The sequence below is a fragment of the Bos taurus genome, chromosome 25 (assembly GCF_002263795.3).
Source record: "Bos taurus isolate L1 Dominette 01449 registration number 42190680 breed Hereford chromosome 25, ARS-UCD2.0, whole genome shotgun sequence".
NCBI lineage: Eukaryota > Metazoa > Chordata > Mammalia > Artiodactyla > Bovidae > Bos > Bos taurus.
Window position 1 is genome coordinate 619,298 of NC_037352.1, and position 19,514 is coordinate 638,811.

The window sequence follows — 19,514 nt, forward strand, 5'->3', positions numbered from 1 at the left end:
CCGCGGGCGGCCCCCGCTCTGGGACGCGCGGCACTGGAGTCTGCAGCAACAGTCCGCGACTGGGGGACGCGCGCTACGCGCGGCGTGCTGTGTGGCCAGAACCCCTGAGGGTCGCCCCGGAACCCGCGACACGGGCCCGGGACCCGGGGGAAACGGGACGCGAACGGACCGACCGCTTCCGGCGTCTTGGAGCAGCCATCGCCCCGCCCCTTCCGGCGTCGGCGACCCGGGTCGGGCAGGCGCGGAGCTGGAAGGAGCTGCGCGGTGCAGGCCGAGGGCGGCGGGGAGGGGCGGTCTCTGGCCCGGGCTGGCGCGTGAGGATCTTGGGCCTGAGCCGGGGAGGGTCCCTGCGGCGGGACGCCCCTAAGCCAGTGCCCCGCAGCCATGGAGCAGGACGACCCGGCCGAGGCGCTGACGGAGCTGCGCGAGCGGCGGCCGGGCCCGTTGGAGCTGCTGCAGGTGGCGGCGGGCTCGGGCCTGGCCGTCTACGCCGTGTGGGCGCTGCTGCTGCAGCCCGGCTTCCGCCGCGTGCCGCTGCGCCTGCAGGTGCGGGGCCGGGGTGCGGCGGGCCAGCGCCGGCCGGGTGGGCTGGGCTGGGGCGGGTTGCTGAGCGTAGGTGTGAGGCGGAGGGTGCTGCTGCGCCGGGCCGGCGGGGCTGTGGGGTGGAGCTCGCTTCAAGTGGGACCTGACAGCCCTCGCCCAGAGAGGAGGCCTGGGAGGCGGGCCCCACCCTCACAGCCCCGTCTTCCGCGTCCAGGTGCCGTATGTCGGCGCGAGTGCCAGGCAGGTGGAGCACGTGTTGTCGTTGCTGCGAGGCCGTCCTGGGAAGACAGTGGACCTGGGCTCTGGGGACGGCAGGATTGTAAGGACTGTGTGTGTTGGGGACATCTTTGCTATAACCTTTTCTGTGAGCGCGCCTCCGCGTCTCTTGGTCCTGACTCTCTGGGCCCACAGGTGCTGGCTGCCCACAGGTGCGGCCTCCGCCCCGCTGTGGGCTACGAGCTGAACCCCTGGCTGGTGGGACTGGCGCGGCTGCGTGCCTGGAGGGCAGGCTGTGCTGGCAGTGTCCGCTACCACCGTGAGGACCTCTGGAAGGTAACCTAGGGAGCCCTGGATCCCCTCAGACCCCACGCCTGATCTCCATGCTTCCAGTTCTGGCATGGCCGCTCTGCTGACAGCGCCGGGTGCCTCTTACCACCTGGCAGGCTGGGGCTGGGCCTTGGAAGCTGTGGTGACTCCATGCCCAGCAAACCTCTTTCCCAGCTGGGGTGACTTCCTCTTCCTGCAGGTGAGCCTGAGGGACTGCCATAATGTGTCTGTGTTCCTGGCTCCTAGTGTGGTAGGTCTGGGGTTTGCTGACTTCATGGGACGCCCAGGCCATCCCCAGTGTAGGCACTGGACCTGGAGGAGCTGCTAGGGGGAGCCATGTCCCCCTGGCCCACGCCACCCTCCCCTCTCTCCCACAGCTCCCATTGCTGGAGGACAAGCTGCAGGCAGAGTTGCCTGCAGGAGCCCGCGTGGTGTCTGGGCGCTTCCCCCTCCCCACCTGGCAGCCTGTGGCTGTGGTAGGTGAGGGCCTGGACCGAGTCTGGGCCTATGACATCCACAGAGGTGGGCCCGCTGGGCAGGCTGTGCCAGGGCCCAGTTCTGCCTCCGTACTTGGAACCCCCAATTCTCAGAATGGCTGACTGCAGGCATTAAAGACTCTGGGCTCCACCCTGATTCTCTCTCTTTTTTTTTTTTTTTAATATTTATTTGGTTATGCTGGGTCTTAGTTGCAGCAGTGGGATGTTTTGAGAACTCTTAGTTGTGGCATGTGGGATCTAGTTCCTTGATCAGGCATTGAACCAGGGTGCCCTGCATTGGGAGTGTGGAGACTTAGCCACTGGACCACAAGGGAAGACCCCACCCTGCTTCTTGTTGGCTGGAGGGCTGGGTGAAGTCATCTAGGGGGTGCTGTGGGGAGAGCGCCATGCTGGCTGACTATGAAGAGCTCTCCTCCAGGTTTGCCTGTTGACCAGTTAGTGGTTGCAGGTCCTTGGGTGCTGGGGCTTGTCTGAAGGTATGGCCCCCACTTTCCAGGGGTCCCCTGTACCCACCAGCTTTCTCAGCCTCAGGATCTCCTGCTTGTACCTGCTCAGAGAAACCAGGTTAGTCACCTGCCTAGTTGTGGACAAGCCCTGCTGCCAGTGCCTGGAACCGAGGTCCCCGAATCCCAGGCCCACCTTCCCAGGTGCTGGTCCACGTACTCCTGTAGCTCAGAAAGCTGCTCCTCTGCCATCGTGGCGCGGACCAGCAGCTGTGCCCGCTCCCGCTCCAGCTCTGCCTGGCGTGGGGGACACAAGCCATGAGCTAGGCTCATTGTGAGGAGGGGCCTCGGGCCAGGCTCTGCTCACTACCTGGGTGCCACGGGCGAACTCCTGTAGATTCTGGCGGATCTGGGCCCAGGACGCAGCTTCCAGGCCCCTTGAGGGGAGGCAGAGAGGTGGGCATGAGAGCTGGCATTGACCCAAGTGCTGATCAACAACCCTGCTCAAGTCAGGGCCCTGCGGTCCTTGAGGTTCCTCTTGGGAGCAAGTTTGGGATGGCCCTGCCTGAGTCTTGGCGCCAGCTGTGTATGGTAGGGGGTGGGGGTGGGGGCCCTACTGGCCACTCAGAAAGCTGAGCCACCGGGCCAGCTTGGACAGTGACTGCAGTGTCAGTAAGGAGGCTTCATGTTGGGAACATGAAAGCACAAAGGCTGTGAAAGTAACCGGGCAGCTGCTCCTGCCTTGTCCTGGGTCAGGCCCTCTTCTGTCCACACCCCCAGTGGTCTACAGCTGGGGCTCCTGAGTCTCAGGCGAGATGTCCATTCCTTGGGGCGTCTCCCTGACCCTCCCATTCAAGGTTAGCCCCTCTCCTGTCAGGACCCCTCCTCACTCCAGGCGCTTGGTTTTCTGAGATAGTGTCTCCTAAGCAGGCCGAGACTGGAAGTCACAGCTAGATCACTTTGTTTGCTGCAGCAACCAGAACACTGCCCCTGTAGTTAGCTTCCAGAATAAATGGGTCCCCCCAGCACCCACACTAGGTACTCACTGTGGCTCTACTGTGCCCCCCTGGGAGACTTCACTGGATCCCTTCTGTGGGAACAAGAGCAGGGGGTGCTAAACAGGGCAGGCTGCTCCAAGGCCTGGGGGTTTGGGCTTGGCTGAGCCTGGAAGGGGTCCTGGGGTGGGTTAGGGGGCAGCAGGGAGGGGTCACCTGGGCCTTGAGCTTCTGGAGCTCCTTCTCCAGCCTGGCCTGGTCCTCCGTCTGGTGGCTGGATTCGGTGACTGTGCTCAGGGGCAGCAGCGCCACATCCGAGGGAGCCGCACCAAAGGCAGCCCTGGGGGTCCCCTGGGCTCTGAAAGGGTTCACCAGCATTTGCTGCACACTAAGCCCCACACCGGGTCTCACAGGGCCGTCTGCCCCCCGATGCCCGCCTCAGGGAGGGGCCGTCCACCCCCAGGTGCCAGTCTCAGGGAGGGGCCCACCTGTGGGCGGTCAGCAGCTCCTCATGCCTCCGGCTCAGATCTGCCAGGCACTTGCGGTAGAAGCGGGCAGCCCGGGCTAGCTGCTGCTCACGGCTGTGATGAGCTGTCCTAATGTCCTCCAGAGTGGTCTCCAGGAATGTCCGAAGGGCTGCGGCTGTGGGCTTCGGGCCTGCGCCATCTGCGTATCCCTGGAGGAGGCGGGGCCAGGACCGAGAAGGGCGGGGCTTGGTCAGATCCAATCTCCCTCTTAACTCCCTCCCTAGAGCTGGTCTGAGGATAGTGTGCTGGGTAGGCCTGAAGTCTCTCTAACAAGGTCAGGAGTCTCAGAGGTGGTTGATCGCGGTCAGGCCAGGCTCAGGCTCCCCAGGACCCAGAGGCCTCCCACCCAGTACGAGGCCACCCCTCGGTGCTCACGGCCACGGTTTGGGCGCAGTGCTGCAGTCGGATGGCATACGCTTCGTTCAGCTTCTTGAGTTGCAGCTGCAGCTGGGCGTTCTCTGCCTCAGCCTGGTGGAGCTGGCCCCGGCAGGAAGACAACACCTGGGGGTGGAGGAGGCCCTGAGTCTGTGTCCCACAGCTGGACTTTGCAGAGCCAGATTGCAAAGCAGGTAGGGCTGGGCCTCACCACGGCTTGTGCAGCCAGTCGCTGCCCAGCTGTCCTGGCCTCCTCCCAGGCTCCCTGCAGCTGCTGGCCCAGGGCTGCCCTGTGGACAAAGTGTGAGGCTCAGCCGGGCCCAGGAAGGGTAACCCCCTCTTCCCCTTGAGAACAGCCCCCTCGCTCGCTGGGCCCTCCAGTCCCAGATGAGGGAGGCAGCCACTCACACACACGTCTCCAGGGCCTTCTGCTGAGCCCCGTGCTGTTCCTGCACCCGCTTTGCCTCTGCCGGCAGCTGTGGAGCACAGGATGGCTGGCTGGATGAAAGCCCAAGCCCCAGGTCCCCTGTTCCGCCCCACCTCCACCCCAGGCTGGGAGAAACCCTGACAGACCTTCAGGCTGGGTGGCTGCACACCTGTGCCATCCCCCAGCTCCTGTTGCTTGTTCTCGGGGGTCAGGAAGTCTGCGGACTGTGCCTGCACAGAACAGCTGTTTAGGCCTCACTGTTCCTCCCTGGACCCGCTTAGTTTCCACCCAGGCAGGCCCTGCCCCCACCTCCCGCTGTGCACTCCCGGTGACCTGGAGTCTGTGACGGTAGGAGTGTCCCTGCCCCCCGGGCTTGTGCCCGAGCTCCTGTGCCAGGGCCAGGTGGTGCCTTGGATCAGCCTCTGCTGGGGCCGCCTGCACTCCCTGCAGCTCCAGCTCCAGCATGCGGCTCTCCAGCCACAGGACCTGCGTGAGACCAGGTCATTGTCCATCTGGGCATCCACAGGGACGCGGCACACACAGGACAGGTGGGGTGTGTGAGTGTGTACAGACACTGTGCAAGTGTACATAGTCACTCGGGGCATACCTGCACCCCCCCACATGCCCTTGGGATGCCACACCTGGGCACACATCAGTGCCCACCTCACTCTTCAGCTCAAAGATTTCAGCATCGTGCTGCTCCTGCAGGCGCTGGTTTTTGATCTGCAGGTCGACCAGCTCCTTGCAGACCTGGGGTTGGTCAGGGTGAGTCTGTGAGGCCCTGGGGATGCCCTCCCTCCTGCCAGCACCCAGAAGCCCCACACCCACCTGCAGCCGCTGCTCCTCACTCAGCTCTAGGTCTGAGGGAAGCTCTGTCCCAAGGTTGGTGGCCCAGGCTGGGGCACCCCCAGGGACTCCTGGCAGCCAGGCCTCGGCCCGTGGCAGAACCTAGGGAGGCACCACCACTCAACCCCAAGGTTCGTCTCAAGCCCGGGCTATGGCCTCCACCCTCGCACACCCAGCCTGGCAGAGCTGGGGCAGGCTCTCCCGTGGCCAGGATCAGGCCCAGTTCCTGAGTACATACACCCCTCCTGGCCTGTGAGGGAACAGGGGACACCCCCAAAAGCAGCAGCGTCCTGGGAGGACTCACATTCTCAGTGGCCCGAGGAGGGGGCACTGGGGCTGCCCCATGCTCCATACACAGAAGGGACTGCAGGCTGCCCCAAGCCCAGTGTCGCCTCCACTACCGGCCTGTTACTGCGACACCGTGGCTTGTGTTGCCAAGGCCTCTGTCGTTCCCAGGAGACTCTCGGTGCCCCGCCCACGAGGGCAAGCAGAACAGTGGTTGGTGACACCTTTCCGGCTTCCTTTTCATTATCTGGGAAATTCAGACGGTCACCCCAGCATGTCTCAGGGGCGAGAATGGAATCAGGAGTGCGCAGAAGGCCCAGGCTGGGGAGGTGTGGGACAGCGCACAGGGAGCCGAGCGGCCGCCCCTGTCACTGTTATCCTCAGGCAGCGCGCTTTGCCTTATCATGTGTGTTCCACACTCATTAGGCCCCCAGGCTGAGCGCCGGGACGAGCAGGCGAACACACGGGAGCCTCCCTACACTCCCAGCCCGACCGAAGACGTCCCAACCCGGGGCCGGGGGACTCGGGAAGACTGGCTCAGCGCGGTGCCAGGAGGGCTTCGCGGAGTAGGCGCCAGAGCTCCGGGCGCGAATGGCCGGACGAGTGCGCGCGCTCCCTCCGCGCACGCGTGCTCCCTGCGCCGGGCTCGGGTCCCGCGGCGCGCAGGCTCCGGGCCGGCCCCGCGGGCGGGCCCCTCGGGCCCGGGCCGTTGGCGGCGGCGGCGAGAGTGGCGCGCTCCGTCCAGGCCCCGGGATTGGCGCCCGAGGTCCGCCTCTGTCCGGCTGTCCTTCAGGGAGTCCGCGCGACCGGCTGGCGCAACCCACAGAGGTGAGAGGACCTTCGGGAAGTGGGTGGCCGGGCCGGGAGGGTGTCTGGGGCTGGGGCCTGAGGAGCGGCGCTGAGGGCCGGATCCGCAGAGGGGCAGGGTCCGGAGAGGGGCGGGGCCGGGGTTGCGCTGCGCCGGGAGGGCGTGGGGGGCGGGGCCTGGGAAGCAGGCGGGGCCTACTCGGGCAGCGGTCCTACTGGGGGCGGGACCGGAAGAGGGCGTGGTTGTATAGGCGGGGCTTCTGGCGTGGGGGCGGAGCCTGCGGCGGGAGGCGTCTCGGCGAGGGACTGGTCCTCGCAGCTGCAGGTCATCTGGAGCCTGGAGCTTGGCCTTCCAGACGGGCCTCGGGACAGTCCGGGAGCAGCAGCGGGGCTCCTTTCTGGCGTGTGTGTGGAACTGACCCCTCCCGTGCACAGCCCTGCCTAGGGTCTGGAGAGGGCAGCCCCACGCTGAGGAAGGGGCTCAGGAGGTGCGGTGCGGCTGAGCTCTGCGGCCATGAAGGTCAAAGTCATCCCTGTGCTTGAGGACAACTACATGTACCTGGTCATCGAGGAGCGCACGCGGGAAGCTGTGGCCGTGGACGTGGCCGTGCCCAAAAGGGTGAGGGCAGGTTTGAGGCAGCGGGGGCACTGCTGTGGGCCCAGGCACCTTAGGCCCCTCTAGAGGCTCTGGACAACACTGCTGGGGGCAGACCCTCCCCTATTTTCTGGTCTCTGGTTATTTGGAGTTTAGGGTTTCTTGATTTGGGTCTCCTCTGAGGTTAGAGCCATCTCTGGACTTTTTCACCTGGTGCCTGTTTTGTACACAGTGGGTGCTCACTAATTGTCTGCTGGGTCTCCACTGCCCCTAGCACCATCCCATGCCTGGGACACTGTGCACCCAGGCCTGGTGCCCCAATGCAGGCAGCCACCTGGGCCATCTGCATGTCCCTAACTCCCATCCCTTTCAGCTGCTGGAGATCGTGGGCCGGGAGAGGGTATCACTGACCACTGTGCTGACAACCCATCACCACTGGTGAGTGCTGTAGGGGCAGGGCTGAGGCAGGCGGGTTCACTCCAACCCAGCCCCAAGCCCACGTGATTCCACTCTCACCCATCCTCAGGGACCACGCTCGTGGCAACGCGGAACTGGCGAGGCTGCTGCCTGGTCTGGTGGTCTTGGGTGCGGACGAGCGCATCTGTGCGCTGACGCGCAGGCTGGCACATGGCGAGGAGCTGCGGGTGAGCGCTCGCCTGGGAGGGACGGGGAGAGAGCCTGGGCCCAACCTCCTCACCTGCTCCTCTGCCACAGTTTGGGGCCATCCACGTGCGCTGCCTCCTGACGCCCGGCCACACCTTGGGCCACATGAGCTACTTCCTGTGGGAAGAGGAATGTCCGGACCCTCCCGCCGTGTTCTCGGGTACTGGCTGCCCTGTACCCACCTGCCCCACCTCCCTGTGCCCCATTCCACTCTCTCTGACCCACCCAACTCCCCAGGGGATGCACTGTCCGTGGCCGGCTGCGGCTCACGCCTGGAGGGCACAGTTCAGCAGATGTACCAGAGCTTGGTGGAGACCCTGGGCACCCTGCCCCCTGAGACAGTGAGCAGTCTGCCCCTTGCCCTCTCATGGCTGTGGGGGCCCGGCTTCCCATATAAGCAGCACGCACTGCACCTGCCTATGCCAGGGTTCAGGATGACTGCCTTCTTGCCAGCTGTGGCAAGAAGTGGACCGGCGAGGGGGTGGGGAGCATCTCTGCCCATGGCAGTGCTGTGCACCCAAGCACCTCGTCTCTCCAGAAGGTGTTCTGTGGTCACGAGCACACACTGGGCAACCTCGAGTTTGCACAGAAAGTGGAGCCTTACAACGACCATGTGAAGGCCAAGCTGTCGTGGGCCAAGGTGTGGCCGCTCCTCCACTCTCGGTGGCAAGGTTGGAGGGTGGGGCGGGCTGGGGCCAGGACAGCACTGAGTGTGTGTGTATGGGTGGGGTGTCAGCCATGACTACTGGTCTGGGTGACCAGGCCTGGCTTGGCTGGGGCATTCACCTATCCTAGGCTCTGGGCCACCTGCAGACTGGCCCTCGAGTGCCCACCTTCACGGCCTAGGCTCAAACCCCCAGGCTGCAGGTGACGGAGCCAAGCTGCCTGGGGCTGCCAGACAAGGCGGTGACTGGGGTCTGTGCTTGTTCCAGCAGAGGGATGAGGACGATGTGCCCACGGTGCCGGCAACCCTGGGCGAAGAACTCCTTTACAACCCCTTCCTGAGGGTGGCGTGAGTACCAGCCAGCATGCTGGGCCCTCGCGTATGGGTGAGGGGGGCTGGGGAGCATGGGGCAGGGCCTGAGCCAGTGTGTCTTGGGGACCTGTGTCCTCCCCAGGCGCCTCGCTGCACAGCAGGCTGGCACGGGGCTGACTTGTGCTCTGGGTCTCCCCTGCACTTATTTGGACATCAGGTGGCAGGGGGCCGGTCCCTGGGCTGTCTCTACCACCACGTCTGGTTCACCCCATGGGTCCCCTTGAACCCCACAGTGCCCCCTCTCCCCACAGAGAGGAGTCTGTGCGCAAGTTCACAGGGAAGGTGGCCCCAGCCGACGTCCTAGATGTGCTCTGCAGGGAGCGAGCGAGCTTCGAGAGGGCGGCTGAGCCGCTGCAGCCACAGGCCCGGGCTCTCCTCGCGCTGCAGTGGGGGCTCCTGAGCACACCCCGGCAGAAGTGAGCTCTACATGGGCCAGGCCACACGGCCATCCTCCCTCGACCCATAGGAGGGCCCGGCCATCCTCAGTCCTGCCCGGCCCCGGAGGGTGGGTGCTCTGGCACTTCTGGGGTTGGACACCCGGCCCCACTCCGGGCCACAGTGAGACAGGGGTGTTTGCACACAGTGCAGTGGGGTGTGCAGGGCTCCTGAACTTCAAATAAAGCTTTGAAAGGCCTTTTTCTCGACGCAGACAGACACTCTTGAAAAGAAGCTGTTTTTACTAGAGATGAGCTCAGGGACGTGCCCCGCCCCAGCCCCAGCCAGTAGGGGTCCAGCTGTGGACACAGGACTCAGCCCCTGGGAGGCAGGTTCTCCGGCCCCAGGCATCACAGCTCCATCAGACACCTGGTCTCGGTGGAGGGGCACCCCACCCCAGGTGGGGTCATGGGCTGGCTGCCTGTGTCCAGCCAGTGTCCTCGGCTGCCCAGTGTGGTAGGTTCCCCAGGCTCTGCTGTGACCTCACCAGCCGGGCAGGTCCAGCCTGTCACCACCACCCCACAGCAGTTTGGGGGGACTCTAGAGATGGAGGGTGAGGAGCCCTCCCACGGGACGAGCTGAGACCCCACCCCCCCACACCCAGGGGGAGCCCAGGTGAGAGCGATCCTGAGTCCCATTGCTCCGAGGGTCCCAGTGTCCCTGCAGCATTTGGGGGTGCCCCTCGGGGTCTCGGGCAACTGCCCTGCTGGAGACCCCCCACCTTCTCAGGAGTCCTGGTGTTGGTGGCAGTGGACTGGCTGGACCCGTGAGGCCTCTACCACCTGATACTGAGTCCAGAGCCAGCCTTCTCCACAGCGTGGTAGCTGGTGTGCAGCAGGCGGCCAGCCCGCTCCGAGCCTGCACCCTGCAGCCAGCGCTCATACAGCTCCTGGATCCCGGGTGCGTCCTCCGGTGCTTCTGTCCTGACCAGGCCATATAGCCTCTCGACCTGCTGCAGGAGCTCCTTGCCGGGCATGTCGGGGGCCTTGAGCTGTCCCCCGCCGTTGAGGCACCCTGTGGCAGAGGGGGGCAGGCGTGGTCACAGAGAATGCCGGCCGGCGCACAGGGTCCCGGGGGCCCCCTGCCCATAGCTACCTGCCGGGCAGGCCATGACCTCCACGTAGTGGTACGGGCAGCGCCCGCGCTTGAGCTTCTGCACCAGGTTCTGGATGTTTCGGAAGCCGTAAGCTGCGGCAAAGTGCAGCAGGACTTGGCCCTCCCTCTCCAGAATCACCTCCTGGAGGTCCTTGTTCCTGAGGGCACAGACCTGGCTGTCCACACAGCATACCAGGCTCACTCCCGGTGGGGGCGGTGAGGGGGGAGGGGAAGAAGCTCCTTCCCACCAGTGGGGCAGGCAGTCCCAGCCTCAGGTTCCTGGTCTGTAGAATGGGAACCCCGCCTTCCCAAGGTCAGACGAGCCCCAGCCCACCCTCCCTGGAGTGGGGGCTCACATCAGGACACAGTGTGTGCCAGGAGCTCCGTCCCGCCCTCGTGCAGCCCAGTGCTGTGGGTAGGGACACTGAGCTCTACCATGAGGAGACCCAGGGCTCGGGAGTGCTCGTCCCATCACCTGAGCCAGAGTGCAGGGCCCGGCTCCAGCCCTCCCCACTGACCTCAGGGGTCTGTAGGTGACCTCAGTGACATGGATCCCGAAGAGCTCCTGGGCTGCATGCCGGAACACGTGCTCCAGGTAGCCCCCTGAGCCCCCGCCCTGATGGCTGGTGGGCTCCTGGGCAGAGGCACTGCTGCACCTGGGGAAGAGGCCAGGCCTCAGGTGGTGTTGGGGCTGCTGCCCACCGAGGCCTTGCAGCAACCTCTATCTCAGGTTTGAGAGTGTTTGCTTTCTAAGCGGAAGATGAGTCAGAGCCCAAGGCCTTGAGGGTGTGTTGGGCAGAGGCTTGTGTGGCAAAGGACTGTCCCCTCCGTCGTACCACCTGTCCTGGGGGAGCTCAGACCTGTGTGAAGTCAGGGTCAGCTCTGACGACCATCAGCCAGTTGTCCACAGGCTGCCTCGGGATCTCAAGTATCTTGGACACTGAGACACACGAGGGGCCGAGGGAGGCCAGGCCAGAGAAAAGGGAGGAGGCCAGTGCCTGCGTTGAGGGCCACGGCCCCTCCTGCCGCCTGCCCAGACCTGCGAGACCCCCCGGGTGGAGAGCACCCAGTGCTGGGTGAGCTTACAGCTCCTCCAACAGGGCCGGTGATGACGTACAGACTGTCCAGAGGAGCCGGCTCCAGCTCTGACAGCGAGACCCCTTCTTCTTCCAGCAGCTTGAAGACTTCGCCTGCAGGAGACCACAGCACAGACACGCTTCAGCTGAGTCTCAAGAGCGACAGAGACCATTACAGACGCACGGCTCCCGGTCACAGCGCTGGCTGGCCCGGGCCCGCACCTGTGGTGATGACACAGTCCACGTCGCGTGTCTGGTGCTCCTGGCTGAAGAAGTCGGGTCTGGAGGCTTCCAGCTTTTTGTCGTAGCAGGGCATTACTGTCGCGTGGTAGACCTTGTCGGGGGTCAGATGCTGTGTGCAGGGTGTGGCAGTGAGGCGGCGGTGCAGGGCTGATGGGGGGCACCGCAGGGGGGCTCACTCTGGGTCCCCGTTACCTGCTGCTGGGCGAAGAAGTCCTTGACCAGGGAGCCCATGACCTGCTGCGGGGACCGTGCCGTGCTGATGTGGGGGAGGAGGGTGCTCCCGTGGGTCTTCTCCGCGTAGCAGATCCAGCCTGAGGCCGACGCGGGGTGTGAGCAGGGCAGTGAGGTGACTTCCGGGGGTGGTTGACTCATGCAAGGGGTTAGGGTCCCACCAAAGAGCCCTCTGCTCTGCTCTTGCCAACACGTGTCTCTGGTGTCCCCATGATCACCCCTCAGGAACTGAAGTGGCTCCAGGTAACCCTCAGGTGGCTCCTGCCGAAGAGCCCCCACCCTCCTCACCACGTCCAGCTACCGGCCGTGGGCGCACACCTGGGCAGGCAGAAGTCAGCACGGGCAGGGCCTGCTCGGGGTCGGCCTGTCCTCGGAACCGCCGCACAAACTCCCGCTGGCTCTCGAGGAGGCTGAAGTTCCTTGAGAAGGCAGTGTCGAACACGTAGTGTGCGCCTGTGAGGGAGCACCCACCTCACCCCTGGAAGGACGGCTGCGCCCGGGGTGGGCGGGTGTCACGGGACGCGTCGGTGGTGGACGCCCGGTGCCCTGCCTCTGAGGTCGGGCCTGCAGGTGCCAGGCCGCACCCCACACACGCCAGCACAGCCGCCTGCACTGGGCCCCCTATGCCCTCCCAGCCCTGCCCCCGGCGTGCAGGGGCCGACCAGGGGCCGAATTCAGGCCTGAGAACCATGCCTTGGTGGTAATAATTTAAAAACGAAGTAAAGAGTAGGTGAACTCCAGGCTCGGGGATGTGCAGCATCAAAATTCAGGGTTTTTTTTTTTATTAAAAGGCCCTGCTCTCAATCATCACAATAGAAGCTCAAGCTGAGTTGACCTCCAACAGAGCTTCTGATGCACTTAAGTCCAGTAACAGCCAGGTGTCACCTCAGCCCCGTGCCCACGCGGGAGCTCGCCGAGCTGCAGCACCTACCTATTTTTTTAAAGAATGCTGTTAATTTCCTGGCGGTGTCCGTAGGATTCAGCTGAAACCTCACAGCCAGTGACGCTCTGGACTGGGGCGAGACCGAGATGACAACCAGCTTCTGCTGATCAGGTGCTGCCGTCTGCAAAGCATGGGACCCACGGCTCGCTCTGTGGGGCTTACAGCCTGACCACATCTGCTGCTGCTGCTAAGGCGCTTCAGTCGTGTCTGACTCTGTGCGACCCCATAGACGGCAGCCCACCAGGCTCCCCCGTCCCTGGGATTCTCCAGGCAAGAAGACTGGAGTGGGTTGCCATTTCCTCCTCCAACGCATGAAAGTGAAAAGTGAAAGTGAAGTCGCTCAGTCGTCCGACCCGACTCCTAGCAACCCCATGGACTGCAGCCCACCAGGCCCCTCCGTCCATGGGATTTTCCAGGCAAGAGTACTGAAGTGGGTTGCCATTGCCTTCTCCGCTGACCACATCAGGGCGTGTCAATTTTGCAAACACACAGAACTCAAAGTTTAGGGTTAACACTTCAATGCCAGGAGTCCCCAGGAGACACAGGACAAGTAGCACCAGATGAGCTGCCTTAACGACACTAGTAAAGATGGCCCACTGCTCACCTTATTGGCACCTAGAACCTTCCGCAGCTCCTCGTGGCTCTGCTGAGTGATAAGCACAGTCTCCGCTGAGGTGACACAGCCACTGCACGCCAGGCAGTCGTCCAGCGAGATCTTGGCCTTCTCCAGCTTCTTCATCCCTCCATCCTGGAAGCACGAGAACCCGGTACCCCAAGGGCCCTTCCACACGAGGACACAGCGCGCTCAGGATGACGTGACCCATGGGAGAGCTTCATTCTCTGGCTCACAGCGCTGACAAGCAGCGTGGTAGTTGGCTGGCTTTATGTGCCGTAAGTTTTTAGAAAGTAAATATTTAGTACAGAAATACATATATATGTTCTAAACTTTCCTAGAGGCACCATGCTAACTTGGGTACAAACGTGGCTGGCGTATTGTATTAAAGAGCCTTGCTGCCCACTAGGGGAGGGACATGAACATTAAATGTGCAAAGAAGCAGCCAACTCGTCACTGGTCCCCAGACTGTGCCTATGGGGACAGGAAAGTGCTGTGGGGACAGGAAAATGCTCAAGGCCAGGCTCTGAAAGGAGAAGGAAGAGAAAGGCAAGGGCGAAGATGAAAGAAGAAAGGACAGAGGGACAGGGAGGAGGTGGTGGGAGCCTGTGTCCCCCAACACCTGCACAGAGAAGAGTGGGCGAGGCAGGCAAGGGGCAGTTAGGACGCCAGACTCAGCCAGACAGTCGAGGACTGGGCGTTCACACTGGCCTCCAGGCCGACGGCTGGGCAGCTCTGAGCCGCAAACGGGCCCAGCAGAGCCCTCGCTTCCTCTGCACACACGGGAGTGGTCTGAGTCAGGGCCGGGAAAGCTTCAGGGGCCCAAACTGTGACTGGGGGCTGACTAGCCGGGACCCCCTCCCAGCCCACTCACGAGGCCCACGTTGCACTACAGTGGCAGTCTGAGCTCAGGGTGCTTTCCCGGCCCGGCCAGCCTCGAGGCCAACAGGGACTTATGTGCTTTGGCCTTCCCTCCAGGTCAACCCCTGCTGCCCTGGAGCAGGGCCCCCGGCCCCATGAAGGACCCTGCCTCCCATGCTTGCTGGGCTCGGGCGGGACCCCAGCTGGGCTGCCAGGTCACCCTCCAGGGCTGAGTAAACATGGACTCCTTCACCGGAATCGCTGGCTCCTGCTGTCTGGCCCCACCGCGAGCCATCCTGTGGCTCCTCGCCTGCTGGGGGGGACCCCTGGGCCGGTGCGCCCAGTGGTGCCTGTAGTCCTCGGGACAGCATGGGTGTTCTCGAGGACCCAAATGGCAGACAGTCGGGGTGTCAACTTTAACGCCGTGGGACCAGGGTCTTGGCATTGCTCAATTACACAGGAAGTAGGTTTCACTAAGAACAAGTGGTCTGGACTAAAAAGTGTTACACAATTAGAACTTGAGAGAGAGGGATGCCGGAACTGCCACCTCTGCAAAAAGCCCTCTGCAGTGCACACCTGAGAAAGGGCTGGTGACACGTGGAAGGTGCCATGGTCACTGCACCTGTCACTGGACAGAGCAGCTGGGCTGGAACTTACCTGACTGACTTGGAAGTAACTCCCGTCATCTTCGATGTGGATCTTGGCCACGCCGCTTCCAGGCCTCCTATCCACCTTCATGGGCTTGATGCAGTCCTACCCGTAAAAGACCCGAAGAGCGCCTGAGCGCACAGCGGCGGAGGGGCCCCAACACCGACTGGAACGAAAACTCTGCCCTGATTCCGGCCTTCCCGCCGCAGAAGCAGTCTTGGCACTGTGGCTGCTTACCCTACTCGCGCGCGTTCAGACACTGCCCTGCCTGTCGAGCGCATCGAGGTCGCTGACCTGATGCAGGTGTGGGCGCTGTGGCCAATCTAACTGTCCGCGGACACCACCAGTAAATGGCGGGTGGGGCACCGCACGGAGGGCCAGTGTTTCATTGGAGGCCGAGGGTCGGCAGAAAAGCTCTGCCTCGCCCAGTTCCTGGAAGATGGTTCCTTTCTCCCCAATTCCTCTCTGCCTAAGAGGAAGCTCGCGGGCCGTCGCGTTCCCAGCGAGCAGCCTCGGAAAGCCTTGGCAGGAGGTCCGTCCGGCCTCTCGCGCTCCCCCCGACACGCCTCTGCCGAGCCCTGGTCCCGCGCGGCTGCCGGCAACCGATAAGCGGGGCAGCAGGGGAGGCGGCCGGCCCTCACGTGCGGCTGGCCTGTCCCCTTGGGGACACGCTCTATCTCCTCCCCCGGGAGGTCGACACCTACGCCGACCACAGCGCTGACCGCAGCGGAACGCCCCCCCTTGCCCTCGCGGTGGGGCGAGGAGCCGGCCAGGGAAGTTCGGCGGGGCCTCCCGGCCCCGAGCTGGTTGTCGTGGCCGCCTGGGAAGGGGACCCGGAAACCGCGGGGCTGTGCGACCCAACAGGCCCCCCGATCCCGAGCCTCTCTCTCGGGCTGGCGGGGGAGACCGCGGCGAAGAGGACTCCTTGCGCGAAGCAGCCGCCCGGCCCGCCCACCTGAGACGGCGCGATGAAGTCGTCCAAGTCCGTCAGCTGCAGGGCCCCGCTGAAGGGCGACGCCATGGCGCCACACTACCGCCGGCCCCGGCCCGGACGGCGTCGCCAAACGCCGCGAAACAGCGAGGCAGTTCCGCCACACTGCCGGAAAGCGCCGCGTGCGCATGCGCGGCTGGCCCCGCGGCCGGGCTCCCGGGGGCGCGCGCCCCCTGCTGGCGGGCCGGTCCTCCGCACCCCGCGCCAGCGAGGGCCGCGGGGAAGGAGCCGCGCCTCTCTCGGGGCTCCGGGCTCGCCTCCCCCAGTCTCAGCCCCGGAGAGAAGCCGCAGGGGCGCTGTTCTTGGTTCTGGACCAGCCCAAGAACCCGGAAGGGCGCCGGACGCGCAGAGGCGGCCAGCTTCGGTTGGAGTGAGAAGGGAATGGGAGCAGGGGTGCGGAGCGGCTCCCCCAGGCGGCCGGCCGGTGCAGGGCCCCGCAGCTCTGGGAGGGTGTGTGCTCAATTACGTGGTCGTGTCCGACGCCTTTGCAACCCCATGGGGGCTCTGTCCATGGAGTTTCCCAGGCAAGAACACTGGCGTGGGTTGCCAGTTCCTCCCCCAGGGGATCTTCCCCACCCGAGGATCGAACCCGCGTCCCCTGCGTTGGCAAGCCCGCCCCCGGTTATTCCGGAGACCAGCCTGAGAAAAGCCCTTTTCTCTGTGGAACGCGGATAGAACGCTGCTGGCTGGACTCAATTCTTGAGTGGTCCTATATATTTTTTTAAAGTCTTTATTATTATTATTATTTTCATTTTGGCTGCGCTGGGTCTCCGTTCCGGCGCTCGGCGCTCGGGGCATCCCTTCTTGCAGAGTCCTGGCTCTGGAGCACAGGGGCGGCAGCTGCGGCTTGGGCTTGGCTGCCCCGTGGCGTGTGGCATGTTAGTCCCCGACCAGGGATCGAAGCTATGTCCGCTGCATGGGAAAGTGGATTCTCAACCACTGGACCACCAGGGACGTCTCCGTCATATACATTTAATGACCACTTCTTATGGGGGCTTTCCAGAAAACTCCAGTGGTCGAATCTGGTGCATCCTAGGGCCCCACTTGGGCCCAGCCCTGAAGGTACCCTGGCAGGGTCAGCCCCAGACTATACCCTGGGCATGATCTCACGTTTTGGGAGCCCATCCCGTCCTCCGCTCTTGGTGTTCTTGTCCTGACGTGGGCGCTACCTGCTGACTCTTCACCTGCCTGTGGATTAAGTGTGGAGTCCAGGGCGCTGCAGCCCACAAGCTGGCGTGAACTTCTCCAGCCCCTGCAGCTGCTCCTCTTGGCTCCCAGGATGGGAGTTCCTTCTCAGCATCAAGAGGGGTTTTCCCAAGGAGCTGTAAGGTGGGTTTCCCGCCCCGGCATCCCCTCCATGTCCTGGCAATATCTGACTAAGGTCTGGGGTACAGCTCCTGAAATCTTGACAGTCTCATTATTGTGTGTGTGCTCAGTCGTATCTGATTCTTTGAGACCCCACGGACTGTAGCCCACCTGTAGCCCCACTGTAGCCCACAGACAGGCCCCTCTGTCTGTGGAATTTTCCAGCCAAGATTATTGGAGTGGGTTGCCATTTTTTACTCCAGGGAATCTTCCCAACCCAGGGATCAAACCCACGTCTCACACATTGGCAAGTGGATTCTTTACCGCTGAGCTACCAGGGAAGACCTGTTATGTATGTTTTAACACAATCTTAAAATTAATAATGTATTATGTTAAAAACCATTGAATCACACACTACAAATGGGTGAATTGCATATTGCGTGGTAAGTGTATTTATATCTCTTTAAAGCTATTTTTAAAAATGGCAGCTGCAGGCTGCCCCTCAAGCTGGCTACCCCAAGAGGCCCCCAGAGGCCCAGGCAGTAAGCACACCCTGGTCTACCTGTGTAGGAGGGCCTGGGGGAGTGCCAGAGCCAGCTTCTGGTGAAAAAAGCTGAACAGGGGTTTCTGACCTCTCTCTCTGACACACACATACACACGATGAGGGCAGGTCTTCCTCCTGCCTGCTCTGAGTAGAGCCAAGAGCGGGGACTTTTCAGCCCCTCGGGGTATTTTATTAACTCACAGCCATGTCCCTAGAGCCCCTAGGCTCTTGTGCCAACAATACACCTCGCCTCCAGTGCGTGTGCCCTCACATTTTGCAAATTATTTCATCATCATCATTATCGAGCGTTCACCTTGCGCTTCCCATGTGCAATGCCAGTGTTTACACACGTGGGGGACCGTGAGGGCCAGATGAGGACACAGGGAGGGGCTGAGGCTCTTGAGGCCGGGTTGGTAGGCCTGAGCACGTTCTCTGACGCTCTGGCTGTGTGTGGGCACCCCTGTCCCTGAACCCGAGCTGGTGCAGAGCTCGTCCTCTGCTCTGGCCATGCCCATAGGACCTGCTTTGTCCAAACCTGATCATCGAGCGTCTGGTGGTTGGACAGGAGCAGGTGGGGTTTCTCCCAAGGCATGTGGATCTACTGAGCCCTCCTGCCCGTGGACTCAGTTTCACCCTGTGAGGAGTCGGAACCGTGCGGCTGCGGGGACAAAACCACAGCTGGGAGGCTTAAAACCACAGAAGAGTTTTCTCTCGTGGTCTGGGGGCCTGAAGTCTGAAATCAATGTGCTGGCAGGCCTGGGCCCCGCTAATGGCTCCAGGGGGATCCGTCCCACCCTCCAGCCTCTGGACGTCCATGCCTCCCTGGGCATGGGCTAAGTCACTCCAGCCTCTGTCCCCGTTGTCACATGGGTCCTGTGTCTCCCCCCTTCTCTGATCCTGTGAGGATCCCTAGGTTCAGGACCCTAATCCAGGATGAGCTTCTCTCCAGAGCCTTGACTTAATTATGTCTACAAAGGCTCTTTTTCCAAATAAGGCCCCATCCACGGGTTCTGCTGGAAAGCACCATTCAGTCCACCGCAGGCCACGTGTCCACGTTTTCATGGGAATCAGGGGGTTCAGCGGAGGGCCATGTGATGGGGTGTGGCTCACCTGGCTGTAGCCCCCTCCTCTAGGGGCCAGCAGACAGGCAGGGGACAGGCAGGCAGAGGGCACACAGGCAGGCAGAGGGGACAAGGGCCTTGGTGCCAAGGACCACCAGCCCTGGGCTGGGCCAGCAGCTGTCTTTGCCAGGCAGACAGTCTGTGTGCAGTGGGAATACAATGACCCCGGTGGGGACAAGTAAAAGGTAGTTTGTCTTTCCCAAAATAAATTAAAAATGTTTCTAAACATGTGATTTTGAAACGTGTTCTTTCTGTTATGGTGTTGTGGGTCAATGCCCCCCAGGAAGCTGGACAGAAGTGGGGTGGGTTCCACATGGCTGGGGTGTAGGAGCAGGGATATGCCTCGAGGGTGCAGCCCACGTGGTCAAGGTCTCTGTGGTCCACAGGACCCACCCAGGTGCCCTCGTGGGGGTTGGACTGGGGAGGGTGACTTGGGCCAGGGGCAGGGGTTTCCTGCTGCTGCCCCAGCTTGGCAGGGCCACCTGCCGAAAGGTGCTCCATATTAAGCTTGGGGCTGGAAGCCACCAAGTGAGAGGAATGGGGAGACCACGGGGCCGCAGGCCTTGCCCACGTAGCTGCAGGGCCTCGTGTCCCAGGGGCCTGCCCCAGGCAACTGTCCCGGAGCCAGGCCAGCCTCGTACCCAGCCATGGGGCTCTTGCCTTCCAAGCCCTCCTCTTCTTTTCATAAACTGGGGACTGTGCTGTTTGTTAGTACGGGCGCCCAGCTAGGGTCTCCTTACGAGGTGAGAGTCTTTACCCCTGGGGGCTCTGGGCAGGTCAGCTTGGTCTCTCTTGGTCCCAGGTGCTCCCCCAGCCCTGACTT

At 63.0% G+C, this 19,514-nt stretch overlaps 4 protein-coding genes across 12 annotated transcripts; 2 read left to right on the forward strand and 2 right to left on the reverse strand.

Moving 5' to 3' along the window:
- Positions 1–209: 209 nt before the first annotated feature.
- Positions 210–1,722, forward strand: ANTKMT (adenine nucleotide translocase lysine methyltransferase). 2 transcript variants are annotated; one of them, NM_001195829.1, is made up of 5 exons: positions 210–546; positions 758–862; positions 955–1,095; positions 1,289–1,339; positions 1,467–1,716. In NM_001195829.1, the coding sequence occupies exons 1-5, from the start codon at positions 385–387 to the stop codon at positions 1,686–1,688; spliced, it is 681 nt and encodes a 226-aa protein (NP_001182758.1). In that variant the 5' UTR covers positions 210–384; the 3' UTR covers positions 1,689–1,716. The 2 variants fall into 2 exon arrangements, with proteins under 2 accessions (NP_001182758.1, XP_005224565.1); XM_005224508.3 differs by lacking the exon at positions 1,289–1,339 and having other exon boundaries at positions 221–546; positions 1,467–1,722.
- Positions 1,720–6,090, reverse strand: CCDC78 (coiled-coil domain containing 78). 5 transcript variants are annotated; one of them, XM_010819161.4, is made up of 14 exons: positions 5,504–6,090; positions 5,182–5,301; positions 5,017–5,103; positions 4,663–4,839; positions 4,500–4,583; positions 4,335–4,402; positions 4,138–4,216; positions 3,927–4,052; positions 3,513–3,700; positions 3,241–3,382; positions 3,076–3,119; positions 2,400–2,466; positions 2,226–2,322; positions 1,720–2,133 (listed from the first exon to the last, which is right to left on the reverse strand). In XM_010819161.4, exons 1-14 carry the CDS (start codon positions 5,549–5,551, stop codon positions 2,114–2,116), a joined length of 1,347 nt encoding a protein of 448 aa, XP_010817463.1. In that variant the 5' UTR covers positions 5,552–6,090; the 3' UTR covers positions 1,720–2,113. The 5 variants fall into 5 exon arrangements, with proteins under 5 accessions (XP_010817463.1, XP_010817461.1, XP_005224647.1 ...); XM_010819159.4 differs by having other exon boundaries at positions 2,226–2,326; positions 5,504–6,084; XM_005224590.5 differs by having other exon boundaries at positions 2,226–2,326; positions 4,687–4,839; positions 5,504–6,079.
- A 78-nt stretch (positions 6,091–6,168) lies between these two features.
- Positions 6,169–9,240, forward strand: HAGHL (hydroxyacylglutathione hydrolase like). 4 transcript variants are annotated; one of them, XM_005224428.5, is made up of 9 exons: positions 6,169–6,312; positions 6,727–6,910; positions 7,260–7,324; positions 7,413–7,530; positions 7,601–7,709; positions 7,787–7,890; positions 8,088–8,189; positions 8,482–8,561; positions 8,837–9,239. In XM_005224428.5, the coding sequence occupies exons 2-9, from the start codon at positions 6,806–6,808 to the stop codon at positions 9,003–9,005; spliced, it is 852 nt and encodes a 283-aa protein (XP_005224485.1). In that variant the 5' UTR covers positions 6,169–6,312; positions 6,727–6,805; the 3' UTR covers positions 9,006–9,239. The 4 variants fall into 4 exon arrangements, with proteins under 4 accessions (XP_005224485.1, XP_005224487.1, XP_005224486.1 ...); XM_005224430.5 differs by having other exon boundaries at positions 8,485–8,561; XM_005224429.5 differs by having other exon boundaries at positions 8,091–8,189.
- A 4-nt stretch (positions 9,241–9,244) lies between these two features.
- On the reverse strand, positions 9,245–15,768 carry CIAO3 (cytosolic iron-sulfur assembly component 3). Its single transcript, NM_001083411.2, is given in 11 exon segments — positions 9,245–10,034; positions 10,116–10,273; positions 10,634–10,771; positions 11,233–11,305; positions 11,414–11,543; positions 11,627–11,745; positions 11,984–12,118; positions 12,597–12,729; positions 13,213–13,356; positions 14,740–14,835; positions 15,686–15,768. Coding segments are annotated over 11 exon segments (1,431 nt in total). The 5' UTR covers positions 15,752–15,768; the 3' UTR covers positions 9,245–9,795.
- Between the last annotated feature and the right edge of the window lie 3,746 nt (positions 15,769–19,514).

Excerpts from the sequence above, each read along its gene's own strand:
- CCDC78 (XM_010819159.4), bottom strand. The coding sequence starts at position 5,551 with ATGGAGCATGGGGCAGCCCCAGTGCCCCCTCCTCGGGCCACTGAGAAT. Across the intron at positions 5,302-5,503 it reads CTCCTCGGGCCACTGAGAAT|GTTCTGCCACGGGCCGAGGC; the intron begins GTGAGTCCTCCC and ends GTGCCTCCCTAG. Across the intron at positions 3,120-3,240 it reads TCCAGAAGCTCAAGGCCCAG|AAGGGATCCAGTGAAGTCTC; the intron begins GTGACCCCTCCC and ends TTGTTCCCACAG.
- ANTKMT (NM_001195829.1), top strand. The coding sequence starts at position 385 with ATGGAGCAGGACGACCCGGCCGAGGCGCTGACGGAGCTGCGCGAGCGG. Across the intron at positions 863-954 it reads GCTCTGGGGACGGCAGGATT|GTGCTGGCTGCCCACAGGTG; the intron begins GTAAGGACTGTG and ends CTGGGCCCACAG. Across the intron at positions 1,096-1,288 it reads ACCGTGAGGACCTCTGGAAG|GTGAGCCTGAGGGACTGCCA; the intron begins GTAACCTAGGGA and ends CTCTTCCTGCAG.
- HAGHL (XM_005224428.5), top strand. The coding sequence starts at position 6,806 with ATGAAGGTCAAAGTCATCCCTGTGCTTGAGGACAACTACATGTACCTG. Across the intron at positions 6,911-7,259 it reads ACGTGGCCGTGCCCAAAAGG|CTGCTGGAGATCGTGGGCCG; the intron begins GTGAGGGCAGGT and ends CATCCCTTTCAG. Across the intron at positions 7,531-7,600 it reads CACATGGCGAGGAGCTGCGG|TTTGGGGCCATCCACGTGCG; the intron begins GTGAGCGCTCGC and ends CCTCTGCCACAG.